This window comes from Phodopus roborovskii, unplaced genomic scaffold (genome assembly GCF_943737965.1).
Source record: "Phodopus roborovskii unplaced genomic scaffold, PHOROB, whole genome shotgun sequence".
NCBI lineage: Eukaryota > Metazoa > Chordata > Mammalia > Rodentia > Cricetidae > Phodopus > Phodopus roborovskii.
In genome coordinates this window covers 38391610-38418169 of record NW_026126517.1, presented here as the reverse complement: position 1 = coordinate 38418169, position 26560 = coordinate 38391610, and the positions used below count along the sequence as shown (strand labels likewise).

Genomic DNA, 26560 nt, shown 5'->3' with positions numbered 1-26560 from the left:
AGAGAAGAGAGTGTAAGTGGGCAGGGGTCAGATTTTAAAGGGGCCCTTTACACCTGCCTGCAGACTAGTACTCATGGAACCCTGGGCTGACCAGAGTACTGCCTGAGTGCATTCTGCCAGGTGACAGGGACAGGGACAGGCCAGCATAATGCCTGAATCCTTACAGGTCCTATGTTAATCCCCATTTATTTTCCACCCCTCCCCCCATGCCTTCAGGAAAAAATAGGTATCTGTACTGACTATAGACAGATGTTTCTTTGACATTCCCTATAACACAGAAGAGTAACCATTGTATTATTATAATGACAACCCAGAATGGTTTATAAAGTATATTAAATGGCAAATGCTATGCCATGTAAATAGTGGTCTTGGGGATCCTTATATGTTTGGTTTCCATGGTAGATCTAGAACCAGTATCCCACTGTTATAGTGGCATATAATTTCAACACTTTGGAGGTAGAGGCAGGACGGTCAGAAATTCAAGTTCCTTCTTGGTTACATAGTGAGTTCAAGATTACCTTGGGTTACATGAGATTGTCTTTTAAGTTATATATGTGTGTATATTACATATATATGTGTATGTATACACACATAACACACTATCAAAGTAACATTTATTTTGTAAAGGAACTCAGATATTTGTAACTCATTTCTAATTTTAAAATACTGGAATCTTGGTATTTTGCTGTCCTACTTACAATGTCTTTTTATATATATTTTTGTTTGTCTGTAGTACCTGTACTTGTGAAGTCAGGGGATAAACCTTGTAGGAGACAGTTTTCTCTTTTCACTATGTGGGTCCAGGGATTAAACTCAGGTTCTTAGGCCTGGTAACAACTGCCTTTATGTGCTGAGCCATCTTGTTGGCCTTGCTACTTTAAATCTGTTTTTACAAAGAAAAAGTAGGAAGTGGACAGGGTGGTGGTGCATGCTTGTGATAGTAGGAAAGGCAGAAAGATCATTGAAAATTGAAGGCCAGCCTGGTCTACTTTGCAAGTTATAGGCCAGCCATGAATACATGCATACTCTTCATACAGACATGCTCCGAAGAAAAGAACAAATAGAAAGCCATAACACTTGACATTTTTAATAAATTTAATTGGGGGTGGGGTGAGAATACAGGGTTTCTCTGTAGCTTTGGACAATGTCCTAGAATTTATTCTGTAGAACAGGGTGGCCTCAAACTCACAGAGATCCACCTGCCTCTGCCTCCTGAGTCCTGGGATTAATGGTACATGCCACTACTGCTGACAAAAGATTATAGGCTGTTACCTTGCTTTGTTGTGTTTTCTCTTTGTTAACAGTATTTCACACTGTACCACAGTCTGGCCTATAATGTTGTGTAGCCTGGGCTACCATCCAACTCATGGCAAACTTCCTGCCTCAGCCTCTGTAGCACTAGGTGTACATGTTCAGTTTTGATCAGTCTTAATCTATGCAGCATTAGTGCCTTGACTTTTCTTCACTCAGTACTCGAACTGAAAGTATTTGTTTATGATAGCTATGATTTATGTATGTTGTGACTACTGAAGGCTCCAAGCTTAGAGCTCATTTGTTTTTGTTTACATGTCTGGATTTGAAAGCTCACAACAGGAACATTTCAAGTATAGAACAGATATACTCCTAGTCTAGTGTAATTCTGTATGTTTATTCTTTTTTTCTTCTCTCCACAGACTCAGTATTCATTTAAACGAGTATTTGGCACTCATACCACTCAGAGGGAGCTTTTTGAAGTTGTGGCTAGTCCATTGGTAGATGACCTTATTCATGGCAAGAATGGTATGGTTCTTGGAGTTTAGTTGAATTCTCTATTTAATCTTGTGATAAAGCTTTTTAATATTTGGTTTGACATTGACTTCAGAATTAACTCATTAGAGTGATGCTCTTTTTGGGGGGGGGTCTGTTAATTTAAGTGTTTTAAATACAATGAAATGTTATGTGGGACTTAAAGACTATAACTCTTTGATGTTACTGTAGGTCTGTTGTTCACATATGGTGTGACAGGAAGTGGGAAAACGTACACAATGACAGGTTCCCCAGGGTCAGGAGGTCTGCTTCCTCGTTGTTTGAACATGATCTTTAACAGCATAGGATCATTTCAAGCAAAACGTTATGTAAGTACAATTCCTTTGGGTTGTGACTGTAGACACGGGACTGACTGAGACATGTGTGGATACAGTGACTCCTTTGGGTTGTGACTGTCAGTGTAGATAGATACAGGACTGAGACATGTCTGGATACAGTGAGGAAGAACAGCATTGGAGCTGCCTTGAATCTTACATATGTTCAGGTGTGGTAGGCTCAAGAGTTGCAGACCAGCGACTCTTTGCCCTTCCTCCAAAGTTTAAATGTTAAATGCTTTCTGTTTTTAAATGTTGCTATTCCTCAAGTAAAATTCTTTTCAAAAGTCTTTTTTGCTCCTATTTTAGGTTTTTAAATCCAATGATAGGAACAGCATGGAGATACAGTGTGAAGTGGATGCCCTATTAGAACGGCAGAAAAGAGAAGCTGTGTCCATTCCAAAGACCCCCTCTAGCAAGTGAGTGACTTCATGTGCAGCCCTGACGCAGGGTGAATGGGGTGCTGTCCTGCAGTTTCTGTAGGTCTTCGAATACCAATTATAGTTAACTTGTGAGGTCAGGGTTGAGGCATTCCTACCTGCTGGTATTTTGTCTGGTTTCAAGAGGATATTTCTCTGAGTTGGGGAGGGTGAGTGCTGGTCCTGTTAGTCTTAAGAGCTCAGTTGTCCTTGATGCATCTTGAATCTGAGTAAAGTTGATTTATGATTTCAGTTTTAGTGTGGCAGAACATTTGTTAGAGTTTTTCCACTTTGGTATCATTTCAGGTTTTTTTTCTTTTTTTCTTTTTTTCTTTTTTTTTTTTTTTTTAAATTGTGTGTATTTTCAAGACAGGTTTTATCTGTAATATTCTTGGATTCTTGGCTGGCCTGGAAATCACTTTATAGATTAAAGGCATGCACCACTCCCAACAATTCAGTTAGGTTTCTATTGCTGTGATAAAATACCATAAACAAAGCAGCTTGGTTTGGAAGAAAGGATTTATTTCATCTTATACTTCCAGGTAACAGTCTATCACTGAGGGAGGTCAGGACAGGAACTCAAGCGAGAGCTGATGCAGAAGCCATGGAGAGTGCTGTTTACTAGTTTACTTCCATGGCGTGTTCAGCCTGCTTTTTTATACAACCCAAGGCAACCTGTCCAGGCTTGGTACTACCTACAGTGACCGGGCCCTCCGACGTCAATCATTAATCAAGACAGTGTTAGATTGCCTTTTGGTGTTTTCTCAGTTGAGAGCTCCTCTTCCCAAGGACTGCAGCTTGTGTCATGCTGACATAAAAATCAACCAGCACGGGTTATCTACTTTTATATTAACTCACTGGGGTTAAAATCTGACTTTGAGGGATCTGTTTCTTGTTTTAGGCGACAAGCAGATCCAGAGTTTGCAGATATGATAAATGTACAAGAATTTTGCAAAGCAGAAGAAGTTGATGAAGACAGTGTCTATGGTGTATTTGTCTCTTACATTGAAATCTATAATAATTACATATATGATCTATTGGAAGAGGTGCAGTTTGATCCCATAAAGCCCAAGTAAGTAGCAAAGAGAGTCTCTTCAGATAACCTGGAAAACTACCCCCCAGAAATCACTTGTTTCTTCAGGTATAAATGGGGATAATGCTTACATTAGTTTTCAGAATGCGTAGAAATCATGTAGTCATGCTCAATGAATACTTTTATCTTAACTAGATTGCAGCAGGTTTAGGCATAATGACATGAAGATCCAGCTTGGAAATTGGTTTTGAAATTTTAGTCTTAGTTTTGAGACAAATCTCAATTTTTTTATAGACAGCATTGGGGGCATTTTTCAGCACCCTGACAGTGCTGGGTGTTTTGCAGCTTCTTTGCCTGTCTATGTCTTGGAGATCTCTATAGAATGGGTCCTTGTCTATGTAAGTAATTCTTAGCTCATGAATCGTGGATTAGTGTAAAGCCACATGGCATTGTCATTTTGTGAAAGGAAAATGCTACTCCTTAGATATCTGTGGGTCTTGACATACAGAATATGAAGATCAGTTACCATGTAGCTTTACAAAAGTACCTTTCCTTGTGTCAGAATTGATTTACAAATATTGTGTCTGATTAGTTCATTGTACTTTTTGGGTTTCAAGACAGGGTTTCTTTGTGTAGCCTTGGCTATCCTGGAACTCACAGAGAGCTACCTGGCTCTGTCTCCTCTAAGTGCTGGCAATAAGGTTGTGCCTGACTGTGCCCAACACTATTAATTATTTTTAATGTCTCTTTTGTTTGCAGTTTGTTTGGCTTATTTCAAGTGATATTCAAGTGATACTGCTGTCTGGTCTTATTTAGCCATGCAAAGGAAACAGTGACAGTGCCTGCACTTAAAGGGAGCCTGTTTAGCACTGATTGTGGATTTAATGTGAGGATAGTGTTAGCCTTCTTTCTTTCTTCTTTATTTATTTATTTATTTATTTATTTATTTATTTATTGTTTTTTCAAGACAGGGTTCCTCTGTGTAACAGCCGTGGCTGTTCTGGAACTTGCTTTGTTCTGGAACTGGCTTGGCTCTCCTTTTCTGAGGGGTTAATGTCTCTGTCCTCACCATTCACAAAATGGAGAGGGGCTGGTGAGAGGGCTCAGCAGGTACAGGTGCTTGCTGCCAAGTCTGACAACCTGAAATCTACATGGTAGTAGGGAAGGACTGACTTTGTAAGTTGTCCTTTTACCTCTACACATTCAATTCCAGATAAATACAATTATTTAAAATATGGGTCTGGAAAGATTGCTCAGTGGTTAAGAGTACTGGCTGATCTTTCAGAGGATCTGTGTTTGATTCTCAGCACCTACGTGGTAGTTCACAACCATCTGTAACTTCAGTTCCAGGAGATCCAATGTCCTCTTCTAGTTTCTGTGGGTGCCAGGCACACATGTAATGCAGAGATTTACATATAAGCAAAACATCCATACATGAAAAATAAAAATATTTCTTAAAAATTAACAAAAACAGAACATGCAAGCACCTTTATCTAACCTTAACCAACTGCAAACTAAAATTTACCAAGGCACTTTGTGGGGATTGGCACTCTGGGCATATACTAAGTCCCTTCTGAATTCATTTTCTGCATTGTTGTAAAGGTCAGAACCAGGTGAATATGCTGATCTTTTAAATGAGGAAAGTGCTAGACTGTGATCTGTAACTTGTGTTGCATACAATAGTGCTATAGTACTGTAGTCTAAGTATCAGTGTTGTTTAATGTGCTTTTTAGGGTGACTTAGAGCAGACTTTAAAAACAATTTGGTTCCTGCTTTATATCTAATCCTGACTGTAGAATCATGTTTTGTTTTTTTAAGTCTGTTATTTCTTTGCGGCTCTTATATAAATTTGTCCATTAAACAAAGGATGTCATGGGAATATGCTTGCTCTGTTTCACCATGTGGTGCCTCTATCATAGCACTGCAAGAAGGCCCTCATAGGGTGCCAGCACTACACGAATGGACTTCCAGCTTTTAGAACCATGCAATGAACTTAAGAAAAGCTGGGGATGTCCTCAGTAGTGGAGCACATAGCTAGCATGCGTGAGGCTTGGGTTCTGTCGGTGGTGTTAAGGTAGAAGGGGAGAGTGTGTTCCTTGGCACTTTAACCTTAGTCTTAAAGGAAGCCTGTTGTATCTCATCTAGGAAACTAACCGTTTTTCTTCCCACAGACTCCCACAATCTAAAATACTGAGAGAAGATAAGAACCACAATATGTACGTCTCAGGATGTACAGAAGTAGAAGTGAAATCTACGGAAGAGGCTTTTGAAGTTTTTTGGAGAGGTTAGAAACAACTCGAATTTGAAAAATGTGAACTGATGGTTTTAACCCTGAATTGTTGCTGTAATTTAACAGCAGTCCCTTTGGATTAATTGGTATAATAAATGGCTGAGTCCAAGTATAATCAATGATTTCTCTGTAATCATAGGTCAGAAAAAGAGACGTATTGCTAACACCCATTTGAATAGAGAATCCAGCCGTTCCCATAGCGTGTTCAGCATTAAACTAGTCCAGGCTCCCCTGGATGCTGATGGAGACAATGTCTTACAGGTAATGTTTTTATGTGACTCTTGTTGTTACTAATTTAGCCCAAAGGTTTTGGAAGATGACCTAAATTAGGGGCTACCGTGGTAGTGCAGATTGCTCTAGAGTTAATAACTGTATAGCTGGTGACATTTTTTTTTTTTTTTTTTTTTTTTTTTTTTTTATGCCAGCAGTACTGTTTCTGGGCTCTGTCTATTGAGTGATCCTAGTGCATACATAGCATGTGTGGCATGTGCAGTTTGCTGTGTGTGAAAAGGATCTGCAAAACTTTAATTAATGTGTTGCATTGTTTTAGTTGTTGTTTTGCCTTGTGTAAGATAGGGTTTCGTGTAACAAGCCCAGTATGACCCTGAATATTTGTTTTCTTTTATTTCTGAAATTATAGTGTAATTACATTTCTCCCTTCCCTTTCCTCTCTCCAAACCCTTCCCTATGCTTTTCTTCACCAGTTTTAAAAACCATGGCCTCTTTTGTTTTTTTTCTCACTATATTGTCAAGGTTGGTGCCCCAGCTTATAGCGGTTTGGATTAAAGTCACATGCTACCATACCTGGCTTTGTGTTTGTTTTTTTGTTTTTTTGCAACAGAACCTTACTATGTAGCCCGGAGCTCAGAGATCCTTGCCACAGCCTCCCCTGCTAATACTAAAGTCTTGTTTCACTGATTATGACTTTAACTGTTTAATGTAGCCATCTCTAGGCTGGCAGGAAAGTGCTGAGGTCCACTAAGATTTGAATTCTGATTCCTGATGCTGTCTGACCCAACTGTAAGAGAGCCTTCTCATAAGGATGTGAGAATAAAGGAAAGCAGTGTGAAGTTTCTTGGCCACTGCTTTGATTATAGTCAGTACTCAATAAATGTTAGTCAGAAAATGACCACAATCAAGTCTTCCTGATTTACTGTAAATTACTGGTTTTAGGGATGTGATTACTGCTAAAAGCATAATACCATTTAGGTGATTCTTGACTTTCATTTCTTTTTTTAAAGTGACTTTCATTTCTTTCTTTTTAAGCTTTATTTTTATACCATGTGTGTGAGTATTTTGCCTGCATGTATGTCTGTGCACCAAGTGTGAGCCTGGTGCTTGTGGAGGCCAGAAGAAGGCATCAGATCCCCTGAAATTGGAGTTACAGGCTGCCACATAGGTCCTGAAAACTGTACTTGGGGCCTCTGTAAGAGCAGCTAGTGCTCTTAAATAACCACTGAACATCTGTCCATCCTGACTTGTGTTTCTTTGCATAAGTTAGAGTACTGTGGAATTATGTTCCTTTAAATATGCTTTCTGTGTGTGTGTGTGTGTTTCTGAAGACAGAGCTCAATACTCCCAGTCAGAAATACTAAATACCTGGTCTATAGCAGAATGGAAGAGTCCCTGTTCTCAAGGAGTCCTCTAATGCCTGCTCTGAGAAGGACAGTCAGGTAGCAGACAAGTACTCAGTTCCATGAGCTCTTTCTCAAACTTTTACTGTATCATGCATCTCTGCCATTCTGGGTATTTGCATTGTGCACATACAGTGTCCATTAAGACAATGCAGTGTTTACTGGATCTTAAAGAACATTGTAGTGCAGTATAACTTAGATTGTTGGCTTTATGCCTTGCAGGAAAAAGAACAAATTACCATAAGCCAGTTGTCTCTGGTAGATCTTGCTGGAAGTGAAAGAACCAACCGCACTAAAGCAGAAGGGAACAGATTACGTGAGGCTGGTGAGTGCAGTGCTGTACTTATTTATGACTATAACTTTCAACAACTTGGAATGGTAGTTTATATTTATCAAAGGGTGGTTTTTCTGTTTAATCAGTGGAATAACGTTGACTATTTATTAGACGTAGCCTTCAAAAATTCTATTTAAAAAAATATTAACCTTTAATTGTTTGTGCACTGGCCTCAGTGGATAAGGAGCAGAAAGTAACTTTCAGGCATTTGTGGTTACCCTGCCTCAGGATTCTGAGAGCTGGGATTATAGGCTGTGTCATCATATTTAGCTAAATGATGTATCTGGTAGGCATGATTGAGTTAGGAGGTCTTAGTCAGTGTTCCAAAGTGAACAATTCTTAAACACTTGAGAGGTGTGATTAATATACTACTAGCCTTTATCTTGGTTCAGAAATCCAATGAGATAAGTAAGAAAAAGAAAGCTTGATGACTAAGACATCCTGTTGAGATGTAGAGGGACAGTTTGCCAGCTCCTGAGATACTTGACTGTTAGAAACATGTACTTTCTGAGTGTAGGAAGGACTTCTGTCCCTTTCCTACTGTAGTCTTGGGATATGGCTGGCCTCCCATGTACGAGGCACCTGAGTTCAGTCTTCTAGCAAAATACCACTCCTAAAAAAAAAAGAAAGGAAGGAAGCCAAATTAATGAGTTTGTCTATGCTAGAATTTATAGGGGTTGGAAAAAACTGTTTTCTATTGCTGTGAAGAGACACCACAACTAAGGCAACTTATCAAAAGAGGCACTTAGCTGGGGGTTTGCTTACAGTTTCAGGGGGTTAGTCCATGACCATGATGGCAGGGAGAGGGGCAACAGGAGGGCACCGTGCTAGAGCAGTAGCTGAGAGCTTACTATAGAGTAGATGTGGGGTCAGATGACTCATAACTATGAGGCAGAGAGAGAGAGATCCTGGGCATCGCTTGTGCTTTTGAGACCTTAAAGCCCCATCCCTAATGAAACACCTCCACCATCATGCCACACCTCCCATTCCTTCCCAGATAGTTTTACCAATTGGAGACCAAGCAGCCAAGCATGAGCCTATGGGGGCCATTCTAATTCAAACCACCAGAAAATAGTGTCATGTTGTATTCCCAGGCTAGAGAGATGGCTCAGCAGTTAAGTTTTCTTGTTGCACCAGGTATGGTGGCACACATCTTGAATCCCAATACCTGGCAGGTAGAAATCTAGGACACCCAGGGCTGTTATACAGAGAAACCCTCTCTTGAAAAACCAAAATAACTAAATACTTGTTCCTCTTCCAGATAACCCGGGTTCACTTTTAATATCCTCACAACAGCTCACAGCTGTCTGTAACTAGTTCCAGGGAATCCTATGTGCTCTTTTGGCCTTTGTGAGCACCAAACACATAAAGTACATTTACATATATACAGGCAAAACACTAAATAAACAAAACTTAAAAAGAGATTCTTTTTTTTTAAAAAAAAAAAAAAGAGTAATATTGTATTTTTTAAAAAAGATTTTACTTATGTATACAGTATTCTGCCTGAATGTATACCTGCAGGTCAGAAGAGGGCACCAGACCTTATTACACATGGTAGTAAGCCACCATGTGGTTGCTGGGAATTGAACTTAGGACCTTTGGAAAGGTGAGCAGTGTTCTTAACTGATGAGCCATCTCTCCAGCCCTGGAGAGTCTTTTCAATGGAGTCCCTGAAAGATGGTTTTTGAAACCATTAAGTAAGGTTAATTCAGTTGAAAGTATAGTGGGACCATAATTCTTGAACAATGAAGATCTATATAATTTCTCAGCAGTTAAATGAAGTTGAGGTTTTACAGATACACAGATGTATTATGCATTATGTTTACTCTTTTTAAATGTCTTCCTCTAAGGTAACATTAACCAGTCACTAATGACACTAAGAACATGCATGGAAGTCCTCAGAGAGAACCAGACATATGGAATTAACAAGGTACACAGCAGCCTTAGTCAACCACTTTGTGGTTTAATCCTGCATTTTAATTGTCTAAATATGCTTAGGTTTTGAATGTCTTTGTAGATGGTTCCGTATCGAGATTCAAAGTTAACTCATCTGTTCAAGAACTACTTCGATGGAGAGGGGAAGGTGCGGATGATTGTGTGTGTGAATCCAAAGGCTGAAGACTATGAAGAAAGCTTGGTAATTTAAGTGTATTTGTCCTATACAGTTGGCTTTCTTTAGGGAAAACAGCTACTTGAAGAATAGCACACTAACCAGGTGGTGGTGGTACACACCTTTAATTCCAGCACTCAGGAGGCAGAGACAGGCAGATCTCTGAATTCAAAGCCAGCCTGGTATACACATAGAGTTCCAGGACTGATTCCAACGCTATAGAGAAACCCTGTCTAAGGGGGAGAAAAAAAAAGAATGACATCAAAGATTTTGTAGATTGATACAGGGTCACTGGATATGTAAACAAAGCTATTTAGCCATCTGTAATGGAGGACTTGGGTAAGCTTGCTTTTACAGACTCTGCTTTGTATTTTTAGCAAGTCATGAGATTTGCTGAAGTAACCCAAGAAGTTGAAGTAGCAAGACCAGCAGACAAGGTGATATGTGGCTTGACACCAGGGAGACGATACAGAAACCTGCCTCGGGGCGGCCCAGTTGGAGATGGTACAGTTTCATACTATGTCATTACTTATTTGCTTGTCTTTCTCTAAACTTAAAAAAATCTATTTATACCCTTCTCAAGAACCAAATGCAAGAAACTTTGAGCTAAAATGGAAGGTTTCCTTGTTTGTTTATATAAAACATTAGATAAGCTTTTGAGAAATTCCATGCCTAAAGCAGGGTGTAGTGAAGCATACCTGTAACTCTAACACTGAGTAAGCTGAGGCAAAAAAATAAAATAAAATTCTGTGGTTACTGGTTCAGGGGTTCTGCTCACGGCATCAGACTTGCTTAAAAGCTCTTCTGTAATTTTTAAATTCAATACAGAACCTTTGGTGACTGAAGTGATTCTACAGAGCTTCCCACCACTGCCTTCATGCAAACTTTTGGATATCAATGATGAGGAGACCCTTCCAAAGCTGATCGAAACTTTAGAGAATCGACATCGCCTACGCCAAGTAATGACTGAGGAGCTTAACAAACAATGTAAGAGCAGAGTTGCTTACAGCTGCTGGGACTTCAGAGGTAGAAACAGGTTGTAGTGACTCCATCTGGTGAGACGCCTCTTTAAGGAAGACTTGTTTCAGGGCTTTGTAGTGGCCACAAGGTTTTTTTTTAATCTGAATGGCAAGGTTTTGTCTTCCTCAGCAGCTCGATTTTACTTTTAAAGAATATAAGGAGAAAAAAGTGGGTGTCTCCTCACCTATGTTTATTTTTAATAGTGATAGACAAGATATTTTATAGTTTTCCCCTGTTGGCAAGTTATTTATATTTTGTAATTGTTGGTACCTCAACATGGTGTAGGGAAAAGTGAAATATGTTTGAAAATGTGTAGAACAATTGAACAAGTCTGGTCCATGGAAATGACTATGTCTCTGTGAGTGACCAAGTAGTGTGCCAGGGTCTTCAGCCCAGGCTTAGCTGATCTCAAAAACAGGACTATATCTGTTTTTGCATTTGTAAGCAAACTGTAGTGTTAGAGAGAGGTTACAAAATATTTCATGAACATCTCTCTCTCTTTTTTAAAGACTTATTTAGTTAGTGTACAGTGTTCTGTCTGCATATATGATGTATGCCTACATTCTAGAAGAGGGCACAAGAGCTCATTATAGATGGTTAAGTGTCACCATGTGGTTGCTGGGAATCGAACTCAGGACCTCTGGAAGAACAGTCAGTTTTCTTAACCTGTGAGTCATCTCTCCAGCCCCAATGAACATCTCTTAGAGATTTGAGAATCAAACTGATTTCTTACCAAACTTGTTTCAGTCTTTTTCATCTTTTGGTATTGAACCCAGGGACTCATGCATATACAAAGCAGACACATAACAGACAGCTGCATTCCCAGCCTTTCTTATGTTCATTTGCCATAGGGGGATTTGCTGGAGTGCTACATTCTACCATATGTCTGCCAATGAAAGTTGATTTTGTTTTATATCTGCATTAAACAGCTCAATCTGTATGCTTTTTCAGGTGTGACTTTCAAAGCCTTATTAAAAGAATTTGACAGTTCTCTTTCAAATAAAGAAAACTACATACAGGAAAAACTAAATGAAAAAGAAAAATTGATATCAGGACAGAAATCAGAAATAGAACGACTGGAGAAGAAAAACAAAACATTGGAGTATAAGGTTTGTGGTCACATTTCTACCTGTGTACTGGTCATTGGGCACTGCTCTCAGAACTGCTCATGTGCCTGTCACTACAGTGAAGGGGCATGAAGGGAGGAAGACAATGTATAGTCTTTTAATCTTAGGAGTAGAGCTTAGCTTGAGTAGATGTGGGCCCCTGGGCTTGTGAGGAGCTTGTTGAGTAACTTTTTTCTAGACCAAAGTGGAACGGAGTACTCAGGTAAAAATAGGGCAAAAGTGATGTCTCCATCTCCCTCCCTCCCTCCCTCCCTCCCTCCCTCCCTCCCTCCCTCCTTCCCTTCCTCCCTTCCTCCTCCCTCTTTCCACAAGTTTTCTTTGTGAACAATTGAATGACTATTGTGCAGTTAGATGAGGTGTTTACGCAGCAGATAAGCACAGTGGTCTCCTTTGCAGATTGAAGTTTTGGAGAAAACAACCACGATCTATGAAGAAGATAAGCGCAGTCTGCAGCAGGAGCTTGAGAACCAGAATCAGCAGCTTCAGCGGCACTTTTCTGATAAGCGCAGATTAGAAGCCAGGTTGCAAGGCATGGTGACAGAAACAACGATGAAATGGCAGAAGGAATGTGTGAGTGTTTTCCTTAGGTTAAATATTTTGTATTTCTGTGCTGTGGCAGAGCTCTGGTGGTATCTGTTAATTCTGGAAGAAGTAGAGAACTGTCATTTTCAAGGAATAAAGTGGGTGATGCATTGTGCTTATGCATAGTGATAAAGCAGACTGTAATTTGCCATTGATCTCCATAGGAACGTCGGGTGGCAGCCACTCAGCTGGAGATGCAAAATAAACTCTGGGTCAAAGATGAAAAGCTCAAACAGCTGAGGGCCATTGTTACTGAACCTAAACCTGAGAAGCCAGAGAGACCCTCACGAGAGAAGGATCAGCAAAAAATTATTCAGAGATCTGTCTCTCCTTCGCCTGTGCCTGTAAGTGTTTGTAGCTTAGTGCTTACATACTTAGTATGTGTAGCTTAATGCTAGAGAAAATTTGTTCCAATTAGAGGAGGTTTCTCTGTGAGAATTGTTTGTTACATGTTATTTTTTAAGGTTCTATTTTTAAAACTTAGCACAAAAGGGCAGGGCATGGTGGCTCATGCCTTTAATCCCAGCACTTGGGAGGGAGACAGGCAGATCTCTGAGTTTGAGGACAGCCTGATTCCAGACCCAACCAGGGCTACATAGTGAGAACTCGTCTCAAAAAACAACAAAAGCATATCACAAAATTAATGACTGCAAATAGTTTCTTACAATGTTAAATCTTCATGTAGTAAAAATTGTAGAAAAGTAATATTGTTTCTCTCAGTTTTTCAGTCTTATTCATTAATTTTTCTCCAATTTTTCTAGCTTTCTAGTAACAATATTGCTCAGATTTCCAACGGCCAGCAACTCATGAGCCAACCACAGCTACACAGGCGCTCTAACTCTTGCAGCAGCATTTCTGTAGCTTCCTGTATTTCGGAATGGGAGCAGAAACTATCTCCGTTCAGCACACCTGTCAATGTCACCTCTCTTGCAAGGCATAGGCAGCAGGAGCCAGGACAAAGTAAAACATGTATCGTGTCAGACAGAAGGCGAGGGATGTACTGGACTGAAGGCAGGGAGATGGTCCCTACATTCAGCAGTGAGATAGGCGTAGAAGAGGACCATTGCCGCAGGGTTAGTGCCAGCATTCTTTAAAGCATTGTAGTGATAGACTTATCTCCTTTGCTCTTTGTAACTTGGTTCCAAAAGTTTGATGGAAAGATGGGTAGCTTCCAAAAAGAAGACGCTCTAACTTTTCTGTTAAAGACTGGGCCACACTGCATTGATGCTGAGCTCTTAATGTGAGAAAGCAGAAGCATGTGCCTATGAACTCTGAATGACAGCCTAGGCAGCATGGTGCCGCCTAGAATAGACCACTAGCCTGAACAAGGGGCTTTGCCCAGAATCTAGGAATATGAGTGTCTTGCTTTCTTGATCCCTTGATTTTGTTTTTTCCTCCACATTTGTTTTCCCTTGTTGCTGGGGATTGAGCCTTAGGGTTTCAACATTACTAAGATACTAAGCAATTGCTTTATCACCAAGCTGTAATCCCCCCAACCCAAATATGAGTGTATACTATTACACATTTTTTTCTTTTGGTTCCCCTTCCCCAAATTTAATTTTTTTTCTTGCCTTTTTTTTTTGGGGGGGGGGGCTTATTTTAAAAGTTTGATTAATGTGTTAAAGACTCTCCTGCCTCTGCCATTGGCAGCCATTGTTATTTTATGCAAGGCTTTCCTCTTCTGATGTACTCCAAAGTAAGTCACAGATGCTATGACACTCAAAAAAAGGATATTTCCATCTTTTGTAACCATCATCTTTACCACTTGTAAGGCAGACAGCATTTCCTGAATGGAGAGCCTCTCACTGTCCTACCTGTCCCAGTGATGGCCTTTCCCTTCAGTCCATGCTGCCTTCCAGGATCAGGCACTGCATGTAGCAATCAGCAGTCTTTCATGTGCTTTCTCCCTTTTGATTTTTGTGACCTGAACTGTTTGAAACTACTGACAATTTTCACATCTTGAAATTTTAATCTTGAGGTGATTATACCTGATATTTTCTTCAATATTAAGATAACATTTCCTTTTAATTTGAATGAATCATTACACTAATACTGTGAATTAGCTTTTCAATAAAATCTTAACTGCTCTTTTAAAATTATTCTTTTAAGTAAAATGATCTTGTAGTAAATACTTGCTTAAGATCCTCTTACATGCTGGGTGGTGGTAGTGCATGCCTTTAATCACAGTAGGGAGGCAGAGGCAGGTGGCTCTTTATGACTCTGAGGCCAATTTGGTCTACAGCATGAGTCCAGGACATCCAGGGCTGTTACATAGAGAAACCCTGCCTCATAAACCAGAAAGATCCTTACAGGATTTAGAATGTAGATAAATGCCCTGCAATCTGATTACTAATGATGATGTATTCCAGTCTTGGGTTCTTACAAGGCAACAGACACGTCTATAGTCTCAAGTTCTAGTTTTGCAGATTTTACTTTGTTCCTTTCAGGGAACATATCATGGTGAATGGTCTCTGTGATCATCTCTAGTAAATCCTCTTCTGTGTCAGATTCCAACTTGCCAGGAGGTCTGTTTATACCTGCCAGCAGTAAGGGATTGCCTGACTTGGCCATGGGACAGTCTGGAGGATAGAAGTGTCTGTTGCCTTGAAATCCAAATCTTTTTAGAAGTGCAGCAGAGAAGTTTCCAAGAGGTGATATCTCTGTGTCCATGTTCTTTGGTCAGAAATTACCTGGCAGACTGAGCTTTACATTTTGGTCAGGAAAAAGTTTCAAAATACTTGTCTTGACTGCTAGTAGATTCTCTGCAGTTTGTCCCCTTTTCAAAGTTTGATTTGAATGCATTATGCTGTAAATGTGTTCAGGGAAGCTCTTCTGCCAAGTGCTAGATTCTAAGAGCTAGGTTTTCTTACTCAACTTCAATCAAACCATTTTGAGAGTGGAAAGTTTTCTGCCTGCATGGAAGCTCAGTGTCTTTAGTGGCAAGTTGTGACTGTTGAACAGTTGTCATTAGAGCTGTCCTTGAGCTGGTTTCCTATAACTGAATCAGAATCCTCATTTGGCTAGGTTGGAAAGGCTCTGCCTATACTCTGTTTAACAAACAGGAGATACAGTTGCTTATGTTACTATATCGTGCACATGAAATGCATTTTTTAAAGCTGAATGTGCTATTTAACTTAGCACACAGAGCATTTGACTGGAAAATTACTAGTGTTTATATATGATACAAGCTAATTTCATACTATAGTCTTTGATTCTTGGAGCTTTTAAGAAACATCTGGAGAAAAAAAATTGTTGGTATATTTGAAGTTTTTGTGGCATGTGTTATAAAAGTCTACTGCAAATGCCCAGAAGTGCTTGACACTGTTTAGGCATGCTGCACTTGAAGTTCCTGTATTCTTGTGTTCTTTGGGGTCTTTCTTGCTAAGCCAGAGCTACAATAGCTTGCAGTTTTTTGGTCTGGCAATATATGAAGGAATGTTTTCTATTTAGATGCCTCACACATACTTAAATGTTATATTGATCCTGCTGTTACCTTTAACAGACCTGTTAATCTATGTATTACTTCACAAAACAGGCATAATAACAGGTTTTTGATTAAGAATACAAAATGGTTGATTTTTTTTCCTGAACTAGAGTCACCACAATTTTATCTTTTGGCCTTTGTTGAAACGGAAGCTCCCATGTGACTATTCTCTCTATACTATTGTCTAAAGATGTCTGTTGGTTCTGTTTGGTTGAGAGAATATTAAATGACTTACACATTTAGCTTGGACAGGTTTGATTTCTGTTGTTGTGAACTTGCATTGTAAACTGCTGCACTTCTAACGGTACCTCAAAGTAATCCTGGGTTGTGCTTGTTTCTTAATTCCTCTTTCAACCTGATCAGAACACACCAATTCCTGTACGACACAGAAGGTCCCGCTCTGCAGGGAGCAGATGGGTAGATCATAAGCCTGCCTCTAATGTGCAAACTGAGACAGTAATGCAGCCACATGTCCCTCATGCCATCACAGTGTCTGTTGCAAATGAAAAGGCGCTAGCTAAGTGTGAGAAGTACATGCTGACCCACCAGGAACTAGCCTCCGATGGGGAGATTCAAACTAAAGTAATTAAGGTAAAAACAAATCTTTACAAAAAAAAAAAAAAAAAAAATCACTGAGAAATATTTGACCTGCTGTCCCTTGATGAGATCTAGAACACACATGGGGTGTTGGGTGGAAGTTCTGTTTTAGCAGAAAATTAATGTAGTTGCTTAGGTTGTGCGTCTGATGGGGCTGGATTTGCTTAAATAGGCATTTCTTGTAGATCTATGATGTACTTTTAATTACTACATATTTAGCTAAAACTTAGTTTTAAAAATAAACCCAGCTGGGCAGTGGTGGCACATGTCTTTAATCCCAGGAGAGGTAGGCAGATCTTCATGAGTTCAAGGCCAGCTTGGTTTACAGAGCAAGTTCCAGAACAGCCAGAGCTACACAGAGAGACCCTGTCTCAAGGGAAAAAAAAAAAAAAAATCCAGTGACAGCTTGCCTGAGCCCTAGCATGGGAAGCCTAGGCAGGCGGATCACCAGTTTGAGCATGTCCTGAAGTACATAATAAACTTGAAAAACTGGACAGCAGCAAATGCAAACCTAACAACTATCTACTATTTCAAGTTTAAATATTTGCGTTAAAATCTGTCCTATGCCAGGCAGTGGTGGTGCTCGCCTTTAATCTGTGAGTTCAAGGCCAGCCTTGTTTACAGCTTTCTAGGACACCAAACAGCACCCCCACCAAAAAAAGGGAAGAAGGAGGGGGGGGAATAAAAAGAACCACCAAACAAACAAAAAAATTAACAATTTCAAAGTAAAATTTGATTGGGAAAGTTACTCAGCACTAAGCCACCCCCATTCTTTATTGGAAAGACGAGACTTTGCTGCCTAAAGATTTCTGGTGATCACACAGCCATTAGGAAAAATTGGTGGGGGGGTCATTTCAAGTCGAGAGGACTGACAGTTACAATTAAGACTGCTGCCACCAGAAGGACAAGAGCGCCTTAAACATGGAGCTGCCTCTGCTGGGTTAGTTTAGCTTTTAAATATATAGGTGCAGTAAAATACTCCCTGTAGCTAGGAATGTTACTGATTATCTTGTGCTGTACTCTTGTTAGCGAGAGGTGGACTGAAGTTTCTGAAGCGTTTGATCAGCAGATTCAGTGACCTTTTCTCTTGGATTTAGGGTGATGTTTATAAGACCAGAGGTGGTGGACAATCTGTTCAGTTTACTGATATTGAGACTTTAAAACAAGAATCGCCGACTGGGTGAGTGTTGGTCACTAATAAAAGGGCAGTTTCTTAGTCTAGGAACAAATATCCTGTGAGGTATAGGTGGTTTCTCCCCTTCTGTTTTTTATTCTTAGATGCAAAAATGATTGTTGCATCGTGTTTCCCCTTTTTCAGTAGTCGAAAACGAAGATCGTCCACAGTAGCACCTGCCCAACCAGATGGTACAGAGTCTGAATGGACCGATGTAGAAACAAGGGTAGGGGTGAAATTAAATACTTGCTTGCTAAAATTAGCTGCCTAATATTGTAGCACTTTTTGCTCTTTGAAGTTGCTGAGGTGGGACAACATACTTACTTACTGCCTGCCTATGCAGCCTGGAGGCCTGTAACTAACATTCTGGTAGGGCACTTGCATTTCTTTGGATCTGGTTTTTAGTTGGAGGTCGTGTGTGTGTGTGTGTGTGTGTGTGTGTGTGTGTGTGTGTGTGTGTGTGGGGGTGTGTGTGTGTGTGGGTGTGTGGGTGTGTGGGTGTGTGGGTGTGTGGGTGTGGTGTGGTGTGTAGGGGGGGGGACAAAGGGCTCAAGAGTGGACCAAGACTAATGAAAATTATAGGAGATGGACTAACCCGAAGCAGCACTTAGTGCTCCCTGTGACCATTACCTCTGAGGAAAGGTTCCTGGGGGAAGTACTGGGCAAGGCCCTAGTCACCAGCTTCTTCAGGATTCTTCCTGGCCCCCTCTCCTTCCTTATCTAAGATGAAAAGATGCCTGGATACTCTCCCGGGCCCTTCTTGTGCTTGTTGCCTGTACAGAAATGATTCTTAAATGTGTGACTAGTGGTTTAACCTAGGTATCCTCGCTGAACTAAGGCAGTGTTGGATTTCATCGCAATAGAGCCCGTATAAATGTGTGCTTCTGGATTGTTGGGAGCTTATCTTTCTCTCTCTCTCTCTCGTCATTTTCCTCTAGTGTTCAGTTGCTGTTGAGATGAGAGCAGGATCTCAGCTGGGACCCGGATATGAGCACCATGCACAACCCAAGTGAGCACTACTCCCTTGCCCCGCTCTCCATCACCACTGCTGTGCCAACTGTACCTCACTCTGGCTTTCACCTGGGCCCTGCTGACAGTCTGTGGTCAGCGTCTGTAGTGCCGAGCTCTCCAGAGGGTTATAAGAGCTGCTGGAGAAGGTGTCAGCAGATTGGTAACTTTTGCTCACATTTGGCCACTTCTAAATCTTCTTGAGGCTGAGCTGAAAGCATCTGGAAAGAGGTGAAGGGGGTGTGTCTATTAATTATGACAGCATATAATACACTTGCACTTCTTTTTTTAAAATTTACTTTATTATGTATGCAGTGTTCTGTCTGTGTGTATGCCTGCAATGCAGGCCAGAAAAGGGAACTAAAAGGCATTACAGATGGTTGTGAGCCACCATGTGGTTGCTGGGAATTAAACTCATGACCTCTGGAAAAGCAGCCAATGCTCTTAACCTCTAAGCCATCTCTCCAGCCCCTTCTTTGCACTTCTGCAAGATGACTCACACTGGGGTGTGACACTGTGTGTGTCACTCTTACCTAATGAACCTCATAGTTTTAGAATAGGGGTACATGTTCTATAGATAGTTAAATGAATGCCATAATTCATGTTGAAGGAAGCACACACACCATTTGCTTTTCTGTTAATCCACACTAGGTAGCTGGCTTATTCTTTTTCTATTCTTCATAAAAACCAATCTTTACACATCTCTCTCTACATTTTTAAACTTGGGTTAGTTCCTTTGACAATTTAGAAGATGGCTGGCTGTAGTAGGCTAAGAACAGGGACACTACCTCATGTTATAGTCTCTAAGTTACTTGCTTGCTCCAAGGACTTGAATTTTCTTCTGATAAAAGGAATTCTCACAAAGAATTTGTCTTGACTGTGTCACCAAGTGTGGAATTCACTTTTACATGCTGCCTTTTGTGTTTTAGGCGCAAGAAGCCTTGACCTGATGATAGAAGAATGTTTTTGTTTGTGTTGGTGATTATCCAAAGCTGTGCCAGACACAGTGTCTGAGTCATCCTACAGAAGAATGTATCTGGATCACATTGTATTTTTTTTTATGTGTGTGACTTTTTATTTTCTAAGGTTTTATAGAAAAAAAAATGCTGCTATTGATTAGCTGCAAAAAAATGCACTTTAGACATATTTAACAATTTAAAGATGGTGACTGGCCAATGGTAAAACCATTTTAGGAAGATGTTTAGAATTCTGTATGTATATATTCACTTTCTGCTTTTATATATGCCCAAAGAATTGAAATAAAAAAGCACTAAGAAGCACCAAGTTGTGTAGCAGACATTCACTCAGCATGATCCCAAGTAACTGCATGTTCCATTTATCTGGTACTTGGTACAAGAAAAGAAAATGTAGAGAATAGAAAGTTGCTTGTGGCTGTGCCTTGGTGGTGGCACATGCCTTTAATTCTAGCACTGAGGAGGCAGAGGCAGGCTATCTCTAGTGAGTTTGAGGCCAACCTTGTCTACAAAATGAGTTCTAGGTTAGGCTCCAAGCTACACAAAGAAACCCTGTCCTTAAAAAAAAAAAAAAAAAAAAAAAAAAAAAAGAGAGAGAGAAAGTTGGCTGTGAATGTTGCCTTCATGGGATATGAAACAGGTAAGATATTGCTCATGGACCCCAAAGTCGGCTTGTAAAGTCAGGTCCAACACCAAAACTACCATGTTATTTGTCCTATTTTAATACATTAGCTTTGCTGGACATTCCTTAGCTCCTAATGGCTAATTTGGTTGGAAACCAACTTTGATTTATAACTCAGGCATTCCTTGAAGGGAAGTGCTCAAAGTCAAAGCCTTGGATGGAAACCAAGTTTAGCAGGATTTTTTGGTGTTCCATTCACTCATTTGAGAGGATTGGCATGTCTGAAGGCAACTGCAAGATGTTCTATGATGTCCTCCCTGTTCCTCAAGAGTGCAGTTTTCCTTACACTGCAGAGAATAGGGTTACAATTGGCCCCTTGAGTATTGAGGGTAGAAACTAGAAGTGCTGGCTGTAGGCTGTATGCACACCCAGCTTTAGCCAAGTTTTTGTAAATTTGTTCATTTGCCATTCTCACTAGCAACTCTGAACTGATAGGCATGAAATAGGATCTCATTGGTTTAATGAATATTTCCAGATTGTGAGTTTGGTTTCTCAAATACAAGAGCCTTTGCAATAAAACTACTTTGTAAGTTTTTGGGTATTTAGGACTTTATCCTTTGCAACTTGAAACTCTGGATCTCCCTGTGTATGACTTTTTTTTTTTTTTTTTTTTTTTTTTTATGGCACCTTTATTTATGATGCCAGGGATTGATTCCATGTCCTCAGCATGCAAGGAGTACTTTTACCATCAGAGCCCCTGCCATCCTTTGGTCAAGCTTTGTTTTGAAACACCCACCTATACTCCTTGGATCTCTTTTTACCAACCAGGTTCTCACTAGTATGAAAGTGTTTTAAGGCTCTCCATTCTGGTCTGCTATTTGCATTGCAAATAACACTAAAAAAAAATTCCTCTAGGGCCAGGTTTGTCCATGCAACCTAGAGCTCTCTGCAGGTTGAGACAAGGATTACCACAAATTCAAGGCCAGCCTGAACTACAGAATCTTCAGGTCAGTTGGGTTGTATAGTGAGGTCATGTAGTTAAGGGGCCTGAGTTGAATGGGTTCAGTGCTTACATAAGGTACACCAGGCCCTGGGTTTGATCCATAGCACTGTATGAACTGGCTGTGGTGGTCCACACTTAAAATCAATCCCAGGTCAGAGCAGGAAGATTCTACATTCCAGGTTATCCTCAGCTGCACAAGTTCAAGGTTAGCTGGGGTACATGTCACCTTATCAGTTTTTTGTTTTAAAGATTTGAGGCCAGCTTTCAAATTCCAATGAGAATAGAACTTTGGAACTATATAATGTAGGGAGAATTATCCCTTAAATATTTTAATTTTATTTATGGAGATGTATTATGTATATAGTGTTCTGTCTTCAGGGATGCAGGCAGGTCAGAAGAGGGCACCAGGTCTCATTACAGATGGTTGTGAGCCACCATGTGGTTGCTGGGAATTGAACTCAACCTCTGGAAGAGCAGCCTACACTCTTTAAATTCTGAGCCATCTCTCCAGACACTCCCCCCCCCACACACACCTTCCTTTTAAGGGTCTTATCTGTGAAAACTGTATTTCCCAACGAGTTCCTTCTGATAACTTTTGTAGCTTGTTGTGGTGCTGAAATCGAATTGTATGAACTTTAAAACATCACACGTTGGAGGTACTGCTTTTTGATAGTCCACTTACCTAGTATGCATGAGGTTCTGATTATAACTTCTTAGCACTGAAACCCAAAGGTACCTTTACACAAACTGTCCAAGAGCTCTACAACTGAGCTGTACCCCAACCTGAGGTATATTGTGTGTGTGTGAGAGAGACAAAAAGAGAGCGGAGTCTTGGGGTTTCTACTGTTGTGATAAAGTGCCATGCACTGAAGCAAGCAAAGGAAGACATTCATGTGTATTTCCCATCTTCAAAGAAAGTTTTTTCCATTAAGATTTATTTGCTTTGGTTGTGGTTGTGGTGGTGAATGCCTTTTATCCCAGCATTCCAGAGGAGGCAGGCGGCAGGCCTTGAGTTACTTTTAACTTCTGTTGAGTACTCTTAACGGGTTGAAAGTTTACTCTCCTAGTTTTCTATGTGATTAGTTGCCAGATTTTAGCACTTGGTCCCCTACTTGTTTTTCTCCCCACCATACCTCACATGACACTTTCAAAAAGGGTTTACTTTCATGTGTATGTGAGCACGTCTCCTATGACCCAATCCCCTGGAACTGTAATTCGAGTTTTGGGGTGGCAGAACCGAACTTGGGGCCTCTGGAAGAGCAATAAAATGGCTTAATCTCTAATGCATCCTCAGCACCCTCTGTGCTTGTTTTGTTTTTCGAGACAGGGTTTCCCTGTGTAGCTCTGGACTAGCTCTGTGGATCAGGCTGGTCTGGACTCAGAGATCCGCCTGGGAGGATTAAAGACGAGCGCCCCAACTCCTGGGTCTTTTGTGTTTTCTTAATGTAATGAATTACTTCAGAGTTTTCTTGGGATGGACCTCGATACACTCCATTTGATATACAACTCCGGGTACTGCACGGTAATTACTCTGCTACCACACTGTAGGCAAAGCCCGCGCGCCAGGGCGGGGGTGGGGGCAACCACGTGACTTTTTTTTCGGGCAGTGTGCCCAAAGCACGGGAGCGCTCCTACCAGTTCAAGTAGCGGACCGGATCAGTGCGTTTCCCCCGGATAACTTTCCTTTTAGCTGCTAAACCCTAAAGTTTAGCACTTCCGATGTGCGCAAGCGTAGGACACTGGCTAAACCGGAAGTCGGACACGCAAATCCGGAACTGCATTCAGCAGACACCGCCTCTCGTACTTGGCTCTGCCTCTTCCGCTCGGAGCCGGGCATCGATTGGTCGGTGCGGCCCCCATAAGAAGCTGTGCGCAGGCGTTTTTGACCCTTTCCTCAGCTGCCGCCAAGGTGCTCGGTTCTTCCGAGGAAGCTAAGGCCGCGTTGGGGTGAGGCCCTCACTTCATCCGGCGACTAGCACCGTGCCGGCAGTCCGCAACATGGCCTCCGTCTCTGAGCTCGCCTGTATCTATTCCGCCCTCATCCTTCACGACGACGAGGTGACGGTCACGGTGAGTGTTAGGCGTGGGTAATCGCGGGGCGGCGGCCACGTGTGTTGCGGCGGGGACCGGGCCCTCTGCGGGCCAACTCGTCTGCTCGGAGGCCCTTGGCGCGTGCGCTGTGTTCTGCCCGCGCGATCCAACAGCCGTAGTGGAAGGCGGCCGCGAGCCCGCTTGTGGCTGACAGATAACATGCTAAAAGTGGGTTCTTCCCACTTGCTCTGGCTTACGGGGCAATCGCACTAGCCCTCGAGCCTTTTAAACCTGGCCGATGCCTTAAAGCTAGGCATGCATGAGCTACCCATAGAAAGCCGAAATTGGCAACCTGGCTCTGTATAAGGGACTTCTGTGACTTTGATTTTAACCGTATTCTGATCGCTTCGATGGATTGGGGTTTGTATTCCAGGAGGATAAGATCAATGCCCTCATTAAAGCAGCCGGTGTCAATGTTGAACCTTTCTGGCCTGGCCTGTTTGCAAAGGTAAGATTGGGGAACTCCTGTTGTACTATTTCCAGCGCTCCTCTTCAAGTTTGTGTTTACTGGTGTAGCTTTTTTATATCAGGTGTCAGTTTCTAACAGATTAAAAACTTGTTAACTGTGCTACTACAAGCAAATTTTGTTTGTACATGAGTTTTACTCAATTTACTCGCCTTGTAAGTTTGGCACTTAGAGCAGACAAGATTCTTATAAAATGGAAGATTACAAATTGCTTTATTTCTGGCAAGGGAGATCAACCAATTGGTGGGTCTGCAGTAAGAAACTTTGATGTCTGCCCATTTTATTCTGTTGGGTTACTTAGAGCAATTTGCTTACCAATAGAGTTAATTCAGTTATCTGTACCTTTAAAACAGCAACCGAATAGGGGCCCAGCTTTCACACTGAATATTGATTTTGCTTGTACATTGAGTAGTTGTGCATTGGTCTGGAAAAGCATGAACAAAATGTCAGTTTCTCTGAGACTGTCCTGGAACCTGGTTCTCTGGAGGAGCAGTTGGTGCTCTTAACCACTAAGCCATCACTCCAGCCCATCTGTTGCTTTTTCAGGCCTTGGCCAATGTCAACATTGGGAGCCTCATCTGCAACGTAGGGGCTGGTGGACCTGCTCCAGCAGCTGGAGCTGCACCAGCGGGTGGTCCTGCCCCCTCTACCGCTGCTGCCCCAGCTGAGGAGAAGAAAGTGGAAGCAAAGAAGGAAGAATCTGAGGAGTCTGATGATGACATGGGTTTTGGTCTTTTTGACTAAGTCTCTTGTTAACATGTCCAATAAAAAGATGAATCTGTAGGTGTCCTGGTCTCAGTTGTGTGTGACAGGAACAGCTTCTCAGGTTTGTATGTGATAGTAGCAGGGTAGGATGATTTGGGGTTCAAGATCAGCATGAGTTAGATGTCTGAAAAGAAGCCTGGGTCAGTTATTCTGTAACCCTAAACTTGGCCCTCTGGTGTGAGCGTGTCTCCAGAAAGGTGCCATCTAGTGACATGGATACAGAGCACCTGTTTAGAGCCAGCTACTTGAGCAGAACTCTAGAAGCACTATTAATAGCTCTTAAAATGCTGTCCCAAGATGGCAGAATAACTCCAGGGGTCTCAACCTGCTTTTGTAAAGGAGGTACTTTGACAATTTAGGTTGAATCTGATTAGAAGTTGGTTGTGTTAGGTGAGCACCCTGCCTTTGATTCCTGTGAAAGGCCATTTGGCATAATCAGGTCAGTAAATTTGGCCAAGACTTGCTGTCTTCAACTGTATTGAGAGTGTAGCTCCATTTGGTTCTTAGGGGCAACGGGATTTTTCCTTAGGTTTGTCTTGTCTCTGGGTTAGTTCAACATGCATGCACTTTAGTTACAAGCACCTTTTCTCATCTTCAGTCAAGCCTGCATGTTTGTAGTTTTATTGTGATGAAATTCAGAAATAGGACACAGCTCAGTGGTAACATGTTTGTGGCTGTGGGTTTTCCACACATCTAGGTAAGTACATAGCAGGGTAGAATGTAGACTGCTCAGTCACTGGCTAGCCTAAGGCTTGCTATGTAGACCAGGCTGGCTTATTGGACTGGCACCCTGGTTCGTTCTCAACTGTAATCACAGCATTTAGGAGGTAGGCACTATGATCAGGAAGGGATTCTGTTTCCACAGCTGGGAGATGCTTTGGGATTTGGGGTGGGTTGAGGGTCTATGTTGAGTGGTCACCTCACCCTTAGGAAAGTGGATGGGACTCCAGGATCAGTAGTGTTTTGCAGCCAAGACAGCAGGCAGTACTCAGCTTGTACTAAGGGGCTACTTGCCAGAAAGGACACCAGAAAGTGGTGTCCAAAGAATAACATCCATGGGGGATAATAAGATACCTGGGGACTAAAGATTTGTATTGCTACTAGGGTCAAAGCAGTTTAGATCAAAGGCATAAGGATTGTACTGTATGAGCACATTTTGTCTAGACAATGCAACAAGGATTGGCTCTACATATGTACAGGCAAGTGTGGATGAGAACTGGGACAAGCTAAACAACCCTTAAACCAAGTTCTTCCTAGAGTGAGTCCACCCCAGGCTGGATTAATTTTACTGTTACTAAATAACCTATTGCAGACCACTATGTAGTAGAGAATGGCTTGAAGTTTATGGTCTGGACTGCACATGCGCCATTTATGCTGTGCTGGAGATTGAACCCAGGTCTTCTGGCATGTAGGCAAATGCTGTACCAACAGCTGTGTCCCCCTGACTGACATCCAGCTCTTAGATAATCATTAAACTATACCTTTGTGGTATTGCTTGTCTGCTGCATACTGCATGCTCTGTGAGCTGACCACGGCTCTCCTTAGTGTGTAGCTCGTTGTTGGCTTTCAATACAGTTAGCAGAGTTAAAAGTTCTACTTTTACAGATTGTGGCCTGGAGAGGAAAACTAGCCCACCAGCATTAATGGAATGACAGCCATAACTGGAACCTAAGTCCCAACTGTACCAAGTGCCCTTTTGGGGTCAAA

The 26560-nt window shown here is 41.4% G+C and overlaps 2 protein-coding genes across 4 annotated transcripts in view; both read left to right on the top strand.

Moving 5' to 3' along the window:
• The window catches only part of Kif23 (kinesin family member 23), a 28064-nt gene extending 7852 nt beyond the window's left edge, over positions 1–20212 (top strand). The window contains exons 4-23 of one of the 3 annotated variants that reach the window (XM_051197697.1): positions 1674–1779; positions 1978–2114; positions 2430–2539; positions 3441–3611; positions 5744–5856; positions 6002–6123; positions 7719–7821; positions 9681–9760; positions 9848–9967; positions 10318–10444; positions 10769–10927; positions 11912–12069; positions 12484–12657; positions 12834–13013; positions 13431–13742; positions 16517–16744; positions 17848–17930; positions 18072–18150; positions 18863–18933; positions 19862–20212. In XM_051197697.1, the coding sequence (XP_051053654.1) occupies positions 1674–1779; positions 1978–2114; positions 2430–2539; positions 3441–3611; positions 5744–5856; positions 6002–6123; positions 7719–7821; positions 9681–9760; positions 9848–9967; positions 10318–10444; positions 10769–10927; positions 11912–12069; positions 12484–12657; positions 12834–13013; positions 13431–13742; positions 16517–16744; positions 17848–17930; positions 18072–18150; positions 18863–18933; positions 19862–19877 (2649 nt within the window). In that variant the 3' untranslated portion in view covers positions 19878–20212. Of the gene's footprint in view, positions 1–1673; positions 1780–1977; positions 2115–2429; positions 2540–3440; positions 3612–5743; positions 5857–6001; positions 6124–7718; positions 7822–9680; positions 9761–9847; positions 9968–10317; positions 10445–10768; positions 10928–11911; positions 12070–12483; positions 12658–12833; positions 13014–13430; positions 13743–16516; positions 16745–17847; positions 17931–18068; positions 18151–18862; positions 18934–19861 lie in introns of all 3 variants that reach the window. The other 2 variants (XM_051197696.1, XM_051197699.1) reach the window with 2 other exon arrangements.
• A 3190-nt stretch (positions 20213–23402) lies between these two features.
• Rplp1 (ribosomal protein lateral stalk subunit P1) lies at positions 23403–24871 on the top strand. The gene is made up of 3 exons (XM_051197695.1): positions 23403–23601; positions 23996–24070; positions 24635–24871. Exons 1-3 carry the CDS (start codon positions 23530–23532, stop codon positions 24830–24832), a joined length of 345 nt encoding a protein of 114 aa, XP_051053652.1. The 5' UTR covers positions 23403–23529; the 3' UTR covers positions 24833–24871.
• Positions 24872–26560: the final 1689 nt, after the last annotated feature.

Coding starts and splice junctions, on each gene's coding strand:
- Rplp1 (XM_051197695.1), top strand. CDS start 23,530: ATGGCCTCCGTCTCTGAGCTCGCCTGTATCTATTCCGCCCTCATCCTT. Junction 23,602..23,995: donor ACGACGAGGTGACGGTCACG/GTGAGTGTTAGG, acceptor TTTGTATTCCAG/GAGGATAAGATCAATGCCCT. Junction 24,071..24,634: donor GGCCTGGCCTGTTTGCAAAG/GTAAGATTGGGG, acceptor TTGCTTTTTCAG/GCCTTGGCCAATGTCAACAT.